Source organism: Manihot esculenta, chromosome 13 (genome assembly GCF_001659605.2).
Source record: "Manihot esculenta cultivar AM560-2 chromosome 13, M.esculenta_v8, whole genome shotgun sequence".
Taxonomy (NCBI): Eukaryota; Viridiplantae; Streptophyta; class Magnoliopsida; order Malpighiales; family Euphorbiaceae; genus Manihot; species Manihot esculenta.
In genome coordinates, this window is record NC_035173.2 from 4,756,942 (window position 1) to 4,769,695 (window position 12,754).

The 12,754-nt window shown below is 33.4% G+C and overlaps 1 protein-coding gene across 1 annotated transcript; it reads right to left on the minus strand.

Annotated features, from left to right (window-relative positions):
- Window positions 1-433: 433 nt before the first annotated feature.
- LOC110630165 (ABC transporter C family member 5) lies at window positions 434-10,486 on the minus strand. Its single transcript, XM_021777515.2, has 12 exons — window positions 10,021-10,486; window positions 7,499-9,748; window positions 7,043-7,363; window positions 6,879-6,965; window positions 5,722-6,417; window positions 5,459-5,623; window positions 4,140-4,434; window positions 3,675-3,889; window positions 2,226-2,531; window positions 1,592-1,655; window positions 1,254-1,493; window positions 434-1,127 (listed from the first exon to the last, which is right to left on the minus strand). Exons 2-12 carry the CDS (start codon window positions 9,590-9,592, stop codon window positions 1,015-1,017), a joined length of 4,596 nt encoding a protein of 1,531 aa, XP_021633207.1. The 5' UTR covers window positions 9,593-9,748; window positions 10,021-10,486; the 3' UTR covers window positions 434-1,014.
- Between the last annotated feature and the right edge of the window lie 2,268 nt (window positions 10,487-12,754).

Genomic DNA, 12,754 nt, shown 5'->3' on the forward strand with positions numbered 1-12,754 from the left:
ACATTAAATGTCTGTATAAAAAAAATTTGCTCACAAGTAAATTATTAATGTGGCATTACTTTTAAAAATTTTACTTCTTCTATCTCATAAAACTAATAAATTTTACTTTTTTAATACGCATATAATGATTTTATATTAATAAAATAATAAATAAAATATTTCCTTAAAAAGTGACTTATAGTTTGGAATGAATGAAAAATAATTTATTTATTAGCTTATCAATATAAATATATTTTATATGTAAAAAGTAAATTTTTTTAGTTTTAGTACTTTAGTCCGTAAATATTTTTTCATTAGCTAATTTTTTTTAAGTATTCAAATGGCCAAAAATATGTAAAGTATTTTTATGAATGAATCTTGAATTAATGAAGAGGATGTGCAAATCCAAGAGATGCCAATATGTCCGCTATTTTCGAAGATTAAATCCGACAGATTTGGAATGAATTCAGCTTTCAAAATTAATATCCTGACAAATTCGAGCCAGATTCGAGTTTTATATATTCGACCAGACTCTTAGTCTAAGAAATAGTTCAATACTACATGCATCAATGAAGAAACAAAAGTGGGAAGAATTTCAGGCGTCCACAATTTCTAGTCTATAACTGAATTAAGCCACTAGGATAAAGTGGGATTGGCATCTGAGTAGTTCAGCTCTACAAATTTTCTAAGCCTGCCTTACCTAAACACTAATTTATTGCACATCATTCCCCCCTCAACCAAAACCCATTTTTCTCCTTCTGTGTGATTATTACAAAAAACTCGTACCTCAACCAACTTATTTTCTGTTACAAGCTTATGCCAACCGCGAACGAATTCTCCCACTCTGCTCCAAGTGATGAATCCCCTCGAACCTGAGATTACGTTCACCACGAGGGATTAGCTCCACGGAGTGATGCTGCTGCGTTTTCTCTTCTTGTTTGCAAATGCAGCAGCAGCAGCCACTTCACTTTGTGGCTATCTGTCTTCTCTTGCTGCCTCCCGAACTGAAGGATTTTTTGGCATGCCACCTTTAACTCAAAGGTCCGGTATGCCACTTGACCTTGATGAATACTCTGTTACCAGCTTTAGAAACATGGATGATTTGTCCTCTAACAACCGTATTGGAGTATTGAATTCTGCAACTCGACCTGCAACCCAAGTTTGCAATTAGTTTCAGGAGAAATTTTCACTTCCAGTCATCGGTGTCCTATACATACTAAGAAAGAACTCGACTGCATGATAGAAGTCTACATTTTAAAATTATTAGCACGCACCATCACTGAGTACCAAAACAAGATCACTATCAATAACAGTCGGAATACGATGTGCAATTGTGCACACAGTGCAATTCTCAAACTCTGTGCGGAGGATCTTCTGAATGAGATTGTCTGTAGCTGTATCAACCGACGCTGTTGCTTCATCCAGTACCAGTATTCTTGCCTGCTTGAGCAAGGCCCTGCCCAGGGCAACGAGTTGCCGTTGCCCTACACTCCAATTATCTCCATTTTCTAGCACTACAAATTATATATTCCAGTCAATTATGCCACCCAAACTCTGGAGATTATGAGGAGAATACAACATTGATATCATAGCCAATCTGGTAGCTGCATACCTGGAGAATCAAGCTTTTGCTCTTTCCCACGGACTATCTCCCCAAGCTGAGACTTATCAAGAGCCTGTGACAAATAGCTGAACTCTCTCAGCACATGGGCAGAAAAATATTTTCATACATTTTCTTTGTGAGACATACATTAAGAATTGATTACTTGAGGACATAAATCAGCAAAATAGTGTTCCAACGTAAATTAATTAATTGTATTAACATACAAAATCATTTAAGCATCCAAATCTGGGAAGTTTTAAGAACAGGTTATGCAATTGATTTACCAAAGATCTTTACATTTGGATCTCAATTACAAGGCAATAATCCATTTATAACAACATTACTAATATCAGAAATCATTAAGCATCTAAATCTGGGAAGTTCTAAAAATTGGCAATATGATTGATTTACCAAAGATATTTAGTTTTGGATCTCAATTACAGGAAGGCAATAATCCATTTATAACAACATTAAGTAATACATGCTTAGCTATTTTACAGATCAGCCAAGAACTTAATCTGTAGATATCAGTGCCATCTCCTGTTCAAGGAATGACTAAAAACAAGACTGTCATTTTGACATGCAAATCCAGGTCAATTTTATCTAATTAAATAAAGTAGAAGAAAAGAAGGTTGAACAAAACCTGCCAAATTTGCTGATCTGAATGCTCCTCAAGGGGATCAAGATTTCCCCTAATTGTCCCTTCAAATAAGGTTGGGTCCTGGGGTATGATACTCAGACGGCTACGAAGATCATGCAGGCCAATTGTAGAAATATCAATGTTGTCTATAATGATTCTTCCTACAGCAGGTTCAATTAACCGAAATAGTGCTTGGATCAATGTAGATTTACCACTTCCAGTTCGCCCAACTATTCCAATTTTCCTTCCACCAGGAAAGGTGCATGATACCCCATGAAGCACCATAGGAAGATTCTCAGCATAACGAACCTTCAGAAAAGAAAAAAATGGTCAGCATTTTTGAACCAGTTCCTATAATTAAGACAGCCAGATACTCTTGCCTCCATTGTTTTTCTCCAAAACTATTATTATATATACACGTATAAACATAAAAAAACTATTATTATATCTAACACCGCAATGGAAACAAACATGATAAGTCATGGTCAAAAGAAAATTGAATCATCTCCAGAATATAAACTCCATGTTTAAAATCAATAAATTTGCAAGAATTCAATTCAATTAATTTCTTTTTTACCAATTTTTATGTTTGGAATAAAAGAGTTCACTAAAAAAATCATTTTAAAAGAAATAATGCATGCTTGATTATATAAGAATTCATTTGAATTCTTTTCTTACAAATAATTTATTCCAAACGAAGCCAAAGAGAGGAGAATGGGTATATAAATTTTCAGGCAAAAAGCTCGTTTTAGCCCTTAAAGTATAAGCAAATATTCATACAAGTCTTTAACTTTTTTTTTAGCCAAACCCTTAAACTATTATAACAGATGGAATAAATATTTTAAAATTTGAAAATATATCAAATAAGCCCATGAGAGACTTTATGAACTCTTTTAATTTTTAAAATAAGACAAATAAACCACAGAACTTTTAAAATAAACTAAAAGATATTGGACATTTTTAAATTTTGAAGGGTTTATTTTAATTTATTTTAGAATTTGAATAGCTTAAATGCCCCCTTAATGGCTTATTTGATATATTTTGAAAATTTGAAAAGCCTTATTTGACCTATTTTCAAAATTTAAGTATCTTATTTGGATTATTTTAATAAATTGAGGGGCTTCTTTAGACCTAAAAGATTGACTTATATGACCATTGACCCACACTTTAGGGGCTCAAATTGGCCTTTTGGCAATGTTATAGTTAGAAACCAAATTATTTACACGTCGCCATAATATATCCTATATTACCCAGTAGGCCAGTACTTAATCTGATGTCTGGTAGTTTAGCAAACATGATACACCAAGCCCAAGAATGCCAACAAATGCAAAAAGTGGCACACAACATTCGATAACAAACTAACAAGATAAATAGAACAGAGTGACGTAGAATACACAATTTCTCAATGCAAGATAATGTACATGCATGGTGGAATAAACCTGAGCTTCATACCTTCAAATCAATGACATCAATTGTACCATTTTCTGGCCATGAAGATGGAGGGCGGAAACCCTCAATAACTAGGGGAGCTTCGCTTGGAATTTGGCTGTACTGATAAATCCTTTCTATAGAAATAATTTTGTTTTCTAGTTTACAAAAGCTAAGTATCCACCGAGATAGGCGTGCGTTTAAATTAAGGCCATATGTTACTGCAAGGCCTGCCATGCCTGTAAAGAACAACCAAATATGATTGGCAACAACACAAATTTACAAATTAAAAGAAGTTACTTCATTTTATTATTTATCTTGTATCAAGTTCAATAAATTTCCAACATAAACAAAACGTCATCCTCAGACTAAAATAACACTTGAAAACATCAATAAAAATCTAGTTGTGTAAAGTTTCCAAGTGAATAAGAGTGTGGGGGGAAGGGTGTTGCGTGTGTATGTAAAGCAATGCAGAAATGATTGACTTACTTGGATCAATACTTCCATGAGGAAAGCTAACAAGTAAAATCATGCAGAAAGCAAATACAAAGGTTGAAAGCAATTCCATGCGTAGGCATAGCCATTCAATAGCAGCAAGACTACAGAAGAATGGACGAGCAAAGCAATCAAGAAGATAAAGATTCCTCTTCATGAACCTTTTTTCTTGCCCAAAGCCTCTTATTGTGGCCGCTCCAGCAATTGACTCATCAAAAAGATTGATGATAGGAGATTTCTGGATACTAACAATGCGGACAAGTTCCCTTGATGAAGCCATATAGTATTTCTGCACACGAGCATACTGATGATAAGTTGATATACCTTTTATAAGGGTTGGCCAAATTATCTGATTGTCCTTAAATTAGAAGTTGAAGTGCTAAATCATAATTAATTAGATAGAGTAGCAACCAAGTGGAAACAAACTTTAAAAATCACGGTTGAAATGGTTTAAACAACACGGACATAAACAATGTAATATGCTCAAAGAAAACTAGTTTCAGGAATTATTTTGATTTAAATGTTAATTGTGAAATTAAGATCTTCTATTCAGATTTTATAGCACAATTTATGATAGGAAGTTTGGGTTTCTATTTTTAGGAATGTTCTATTATTATCTGGGACATTTGCAAAGTTATAGTCGGTTTAGAATTTCAAAGTTAGTAACTTAGTATTAGTTTAGTATTTTCCTATTTTGCGCTTCCTAATCCTAGGATTAATTACTAGTCTATAAATACATATGTAATTTAGGTATTTTTCCAGAATTTTGTTATTTGGCAATTAAATAAGTTTGAGATTTGAGAGTGTTCTATTGCTTCTACATCATAATGTGGTTTCAACTAATGGAACATCAATCCCAATAGCGGTTCAGTTTCAGCAACAATATCAATACAATTTATATTATGATTATAGCATGAGAAAGGCCTTGTGATTGATAAATTCAACTACAATTGATAAATATGACACTTCAAGGGGTAAAGGCTACATTGATGGAAACCCAGAGAAACACAGTTTTATTAGTCACTGAGAAAACCAAAAAGGAAATAAAAATAGAGGTGTAACCAGCTTAATATATCCAGTTAATGGTTTTTATGGTCTTCCATCAAGAGGCTTGTGCAAGTACACAGCAAGAGGGGGAAAAAAAGAGTAATCAAGTGCTGGAAACCAAATCTGAAGCAGTGATGTGTTCACTGTCACTCAGAATGACACTTGCATGCAGGAAAATTACTAATGTCCAATAGCAACCACCAAAAACTCAATATCCTTTAATTGTCTATGTGAAACATCTTCAAGGAAAAAAATAAGTTAATCACCTGCATCCATAAGCAAGCAACAGCCATAGGAACAACAAGAAGCAACACTTGCCAAGTAACTTCGCTCATTACACCAACAATTCCAATGAGTTGTATTGTTGTTGAAGCAAACCCACCAAGCCTGAAAGGAATATCAAGATCTACAACACTTTGATCTATCGATACCTGTAAGGTCATACATAACTACAATTATATAAAGATAAGGAAGGAGGAGCATGGGTGTGTGTGTGTATTAAAATTCCAACAAAAACAGATAAACTTACACGATTCAATATCCGTCCAGCTGGAGTAGAATCAAAGAAAGACATTGGTGCTCGAAATACACTCATAAGCATCTTCAAAAACAACTTCTGTGCAGCTGCCAGGCCAAATGTAGCAACTAGAACAGCCCTCACAAATATAAACCATGAGCTCCCAAAAGCAAGGGCCATATAAACACCAAGAAGGACCATAGGACTCACCCTAGGTTGGCCCCCTTCAGTTTGGGGATTTGCCCAAGCCATCCACCAGTTACTAGCAATTTGTAGAAACTGAAATAATGCTTGTGCGAGGATTATTAATGGAATTAATAAGCCTTTATATGCTGCAGCCATATAAGACAAGTAAACCTTCATGTTTACTCTCCCTCTCACCCTTTCCTCTTCCTGAACCAGCTGTTTTTTCCTTGCGCGCTTCGCTTTCTTTTTCTCTTTAATTGCTTTCTGATCTGAAGCTGATGCATTCTCTTGCACTTCCTTTGACAAAATGTCCACATTACTTCCAGTTGGACCACTTTTTTTGTTAAATATGGCAGGGCCATCCAAAGTTAAACTCTCATCTGAATCATCAGATGAGTGAGTTGGGATATCCATAGCTTCAATTGCTTCATGGTGAGCTGAGACCAAAGTTTTAAAATCAGTTCCTGCTTGCAAAAGATCATCATATTTCCCTGCCTGTATAATGCGCCCATCCCTGAGAACCTACATAGATGGAAGGTAACTTTAGTAAATCGCTTGGATTGAAAAAAGTCCATACACATTTAACCCATCATCACATTTTGAATTCAAGAAAAACCTAGCTCCTCGTGTTGATGGAAAATAATGTTTTTTTTTCATATATTCAGATGCCCACTAAAACCTCCAGCATTGGGCATCAATAACAAAAACAACAACAATTATAATAATAAAATTATCTAAAATATCATAAAGAACGTGGAATAAAGCTTATTGAAATGAGATTTGAAAGCAATATCAACATGCAACTGCAAAACTAATGAACACAATAACAGAATAAGTTTTTTTATTGGAAAAAAAAAACAGAATAAGTTGATGATTACAAAAGGCAAAAATAAAATAAGAAAAAAAGCAACCTCCTTATTCAGATGTGAGGTAATATATAAATGCACAAACATAAGAAGTAAAATGTGAAAGCAATTCCATACCAGGATTAAATCAGCAGCAGGCAAGAATTCAACTTGATGGGTCACAAAAATCACAGTCTTATTTGCTAGTGCTGTCAATATGTATTCCTGCAGTTCAACATCATATGTTCAGCAAATACGTTTATTTGAACTGCAATTGTCATGATTCTTTGAGTAAATCTAACCTTGAACAACTCAGAACCAGTGTGTGCATCAACAGCACTGAAGGGATCATCAAGTAAATAAATATCTGCATCTTGATATAGTGCCCTTGCAAGCTGTACCCGTTGCTTCTGGCCACCACTCAAATTTATACCTCTGTCACCAATGATGGTCTGATCGCCATGTGAAAAAAGTTCCAAATCTTTTTTCAGTGAACAAGCATGGATAACATTTTTGTACTTAGCTTTATCCATTGGGCTGCCAAAAAGAATATTCTCTTCAATAGTTCCAGATTGTATCCATGCTGACTGGGAAACATAAGCAGCAGTACCACAAATTCTTACCTGGGAAACAAGGAACGAACACATTTAGGAATTCTCAATCATCAATAACTAGAAAAAGGAGAAATCATGTTGACCGAAAATAACATTAATCATAAATTAAAAGATAAGGTAAAGAAAAGGTCTAAATTAACATACTTCTCCAGAGATTTTTGGAATCTCTCCAAGGATGCAAGAGAGAAAGCTCGATTTTCCAGAACCAACCATGCCACAAACAGCTACACGCATCCCTCTCTGCACTTTCATATGAATGCCTGATAAAGTGGGCCTTGAAGCAGAAGGATCCCAACAGAACTCACCATCATTAATTTCTATGGCCATGTTTGTCATATTTCGTGGCAAAACAAGGGTTGCATCACACTGCAACTCTTCTTCCTGCAGGAATCCAGAAATTCGATCAAGGGAAACTTTTGTCTGGGCCATCATTGACACCAAGTCAGGAAAATTCCTAAGTGGTTCTTGTAGGATTCTGAAAGTGGCCAATGCAGAAAGAACACCTCCCGCAGTGAGCTGACCACCCAACAATATTGAAGTACCAAAAGTAACAGCTGCAACAAATATGGGAGAGCTCCAGAAAATGAATGTAATAAAAGCTTGTGAATAAAGGGCCTTACGGAGCCACCTGAACTCCACATTCCGCATCTCCTCCAACTTCACTCGATACCTGTCCTCCCAAGCTTGCAACTTCAGAATCCTCATATTCTTCAGACACTCAGAAGTTTTCCTCATCCTGTCATCCTTGGCAGCCATTAATTTGTCTTGATAATCTTCTTGTATCTTAGCCAGAGGAACAGTAACAATGATAGAGATAATGGTGGAAACTAAAGTAGCAATAGAAGCAATTCCAACATTCTTATACAAAATTGCAAGGGCAAGAATTATTTGCAAGGGAAGCATCCATATGTCATGGAGATACCAAGAGTAGTCCCCCACTCTCTGGACATCAACTGCCATGTAATTAACAATTTCTCCGCTCGTGTGACTTTGCTTGGCCAAGCTTGAGAGTCTGAGTCCTTTTCGATACACCATTGCTGTCAAAGCCGACCTCACATGCATGCCCAAAATATCAACACCAAGATACCATTGTCGGGTTGTTAAGGTCTCCACAAGCTTGGCCGAGAAAAATATCCCAGCAAGAATATATCCTTCATGAGGGAAAGTTTCCTTCCCCCCTAAATAGTCAACAAAGTAGCTAATCATATATGGACCCACATATGAAACAAGTGTATTTACCAAGGCAAATATGGCATTGCAAGCAGCTTCCTTCCAGAATGACTTGAGAATTGACCAAGCTAAAGAAGGCTGCTTTGAAGGATTTTCTGCCTTCAATTTCTCCCAATTAAAATTCAAAACCTTATAATTAGTCTTAGCTCGATCTTGTGGAGCAAGAAGGGGAATGTCCTTAAGCTCAAGCGGTCTCTTTGCACCAATAGAAAGAAGTGGGTTTAACCATGAAAGAGTAGCCAAGCTAAATAGCCCAGCATTACTGTAAGGAGTGACCTTGAGACACCATGACTCTTCTTCAAGAAGCAATGGCTCTTGAAGGTCAGAATTCCTACAAACTTGTATTCCAGTAATACCTCTAATTGCTACAAAACATAGAAAAGCAATAGCTGGACTTGCAGCAAAATTCACCACAACATGAGAACTCAAATGTTTCTCACCTTCAATCAGAAAACTCCTCCCATCCACATACAAAGTACACAGGCTAATAGAAAATGAGAAAATCCACCATACCCTTAACAATGGTGGGAATTTCTCAGAGGCCTTAAATTTACAATGAAGAGATGAAAAGCTCAACACAAACCAAGCTAAACCTTGTGCAGCGGGTAAAGCAATTACGGACCAATCAACAACTTCCCCGTTAACAGCCTCTCTAATCAAAGCAATTCCATCAAAACCCAACACCAAAAATTGCAAAAACAAAACATAGAATGAACAAAGTAGGACCAACTTAAACCCAGCACTGATTGTAACAACACGAATCTCTCCATCAGCAGTGCTTCGTCGAATTGGGCTTGAGGTAGCAACTGCTGTATCATCCTTAAGCAATCTAATTCTACCAACACACACAAATATTTGTCTCGCAGATATTATGAAGAGAAATACGAGGAAAAGCGTCAAATTGATGCAAATTGAGGCTAGTTCCAATGTGGACAGGCCCTGAATTGCCTTCAAAAGGGAGTGTGTCGATTGCGTGTCGGTGTAATTAAGCAAGAAGGTGATATCCATATTGACAATGGTAAGTTGGTGGTGGTGGTGGTGGTGGTGGTTGTAATATTAGTTAACAATAAGCTGCAAAATGAGTAAGAGAGATCGAACCGTGAAGAGAAGGGCATTTCACCATCTGGCTAATCAATGGAGACTATAGCTCGTTGGAGATAGAATCTGCAGACACATTGCACATGGAAACAAACAGATTTTTTTTATCAACACGGTACACGAAGAGACAACGAAAGCGAGAGAGGGAGAGAGAGAGAGAGAGAGAGAAAAGAGAGAAGAAATTGTTTTTGAGCTTTGCTTTATATCTTTCTCCTTTCACTCTGTGTGCGTCTCTCCCCACGTTATCTAGAAATAAACACAAGGAGACAAGGAGATGGGACGCAAAATCTCAAAATCTGGAAACAACCCAGTTGAGAAAAACACCAAAATCACCTGACCTTGAAATTCGTTTTTCCTAAGCCGGTGGCGATTGCCGAGGCAACCCTGTGATTGATAGGTACCCTTTTACCTCGACGCCACGCTCCTCTATCCTCCTCCTCTGAAACGCCCACACAACATACAGAAAGAGAGAGAGAGAGAGAGAGAGAGAGAGAGAGAACCAGAGAAGCCACGCCCCACTCTAACTAACTCTTCAAAAATGAGTTACTGCCTGAAGAATTTCAAGAAACCATATAGAGAAAGAGAAAGAGATCTCTCCTCTCTGTCTCTCTCTACACTATACGTATAGATTAATAAAGCTTTAAGCTTTTTGGCTTTTGGCCAACTTTGGTGGTTATACACTTGCCCTGTCTTGGAGGGTGTGGTGAAATCAAGATTATTGAGATAAAAAGAAAAAAATATATATATTCAAAACCAAAAAACTCAATTGGGTTTTATGGCGATATGTTCACCTGCTCTGTTTGCTGCTATATATATACAGAGGCAGCCATTAGAGCAAAATGTAACCCTGTGTGAAGCTTTAAGATAAAGAGAGAATATTATTAAGCAAGCATAAGAATATTATTCACATTTGTTTATGTCAAATAATAAGATCTTGATAGGATCTCATATTGTTTTGGAAAGTGAATATTATCCCATTTGTTTGCTGCTATATATTTTTTCTTACACTTTGATTTAAATCTCATTAACTTACCAAATTCAATTGTCAAATGCTACTATTTACCATATTTTACCACTAAATTTCATTTAAAAAATAGTTAATAGTTAATTTTATAATTTTAATGATAACATTATCAGTTAATTAAAAAGATAAAGTTTAGTGAAAAGTTAAAATTAGTGATGTAGGGCATGGTGGGTGTCATAGATTGGTGGTGGATTCATGAGTGTGATGCCATAATGGTAAGCTTTTTGAGATGATTATAATATTCTCTTGTTAGAGGTTCATGAAAGTTAGGGCAATATGTGCACAATCTTTAAAGGTCATTTAAAATTGCCCTAAGTTTTTTGGACCAAATTGGAAGAAGCTGAAATGGCACCCCATATCCAGGGACAGGTGGTGGGTATCCATAGTAATTTTGCGTTTTTGTTTGTTATTGAATGTCTGCAGTATTCAATTCAACTCAAAAAACCTAATGGAGCCGACATAATTTAAAAATAAAATTCAATTCAATTTTTATTTATTTTAATTTAATTTAATTTTTAATTTTAATTTAAAATAAATTAAAAAAATTAAATCGAATCGATTAATAATAATAATAATATAATTTTTAATAATATAAAAAAATTAAATCATATTAATATTAAAATATTTTAATTAAAATTTAAAATATTAAAAATAAAATATAAAAAAAATTATTAAAAATTTAAATCGATTAAATCAAACTGAACTAAATAAAATTAAAGTGATTTAATTCGATTCGATTTTTAATAAAAATTAATTTAATTTAATTATTATAAATACTAAAATTTTAATTTTTAATTTATTTAAATTAATTTAATTCTAAACCGAATCAACCGAATACTAACCTCCCTTTCATTTTTTTCTATCCTCTCCTACGTCACCCTCCTTTTGACTTTAGCAATTTATTAATTATTATTAAGTCGTGATTTTTATTTTAATTATTTATTTTTTTAATTTTAAAATAATTTAATTAATATTCTAAATAAAATTCATATAAAATAATTAAACAATTGATTTTATAAAGTACTGCAGAATTTTAATTGAATTTTTTAAAGTTAGAGAGTAAATAAATTTTTTTAGCAAAATATGAAGACTTATATGCAATTATGTCATAAGTTCATAGCATGAAAAAAAAATCCTAGTAACCAATTAGATTTAATTAAATAGTATTAAATTATAAAATAACTTACTTTTTCTTTCAATTAAAAAAAATATTCAGTTAAATAATTTTTTTAAATAAATGAAATGCCAGAAAATATAAATATTTTAAAATAAATAGTCTAAATATTTATATTTATTTCTGTATAATTAGTTTAGTTATTATATATAAATTTTTATATAAATATTTATTTTAATAATTATATATAATGCAATATAACACTAAATAAATCATGAGTTATTATTGTAAGTTTGGCTAGTTAATACATAGTTCCATTCATAAAATAAAATTTAAATTTTTCAATATAAAGTAAATTCATTATATTTATAATTATGTGATTTCTTATTTACTAATCAATACCAATTAAATTTTTAAGAAATTTAATAGCAATTTAATTTTTTTATTTTATAAAAACTAATAAATATAAAAATTAAAATATATAATTTTACATAATTATTTTTAAATTTTAAATTATTTATTACATTCATCTATTTTTTTATATATAACATATATATATATATATATATTTTTTAAAAAAAGGCAAAAAGTTGATGTGTCGTTTTCTTAGTAGAGTTGATTATTTGGCTTTTCTGGACCATATATTACTTTAGCCGACCATCAAGCAATTGTGAAGCAATTTCGGCCTAACAAAGTCAAAAAGGAACCCATCATTGTCAGCTTTTGATACTTATGCAAACTTTTCATCAACATTTTCTTTAATTTTTTCAAAAAAATTGCATTGACGGACTTAGCTCATAACTAAATTCAGTTGAATTTTAAAAAATTTCATATTTAATAATTTAATCTCATCTCAAAAAAATATTTTATTTTCATATTATAATTGATTCATTTAATTGTTTCTGTCTTTTTAAAAGTAAAAAAAAATAATAAA

Bases quoted from the DNA above. Each gene is read 5' to 3' on its own strand.
- LOC110630165 (XM_021777515.2), bottom strand. From the start codon at position 9,592: ATGGATATCACCTTCTTGCTTAATTACACCGACACGCAATCGACACAC. The intron at 6,418-6,878 runs GTATGGAATTGC...CCATCTATGTAG, and splicing joins CTGCTGCTGATTTAATCCTG to GTTCTCAGGGATGGGCGCAT. The intron at 3,890-4,139 runs GTAAGTCAATCA...TGTTCTTTACAG, and splicing joins TCATGGAAGTATTGATCCAA to GCATGGCAGGCCTTGCAGTA.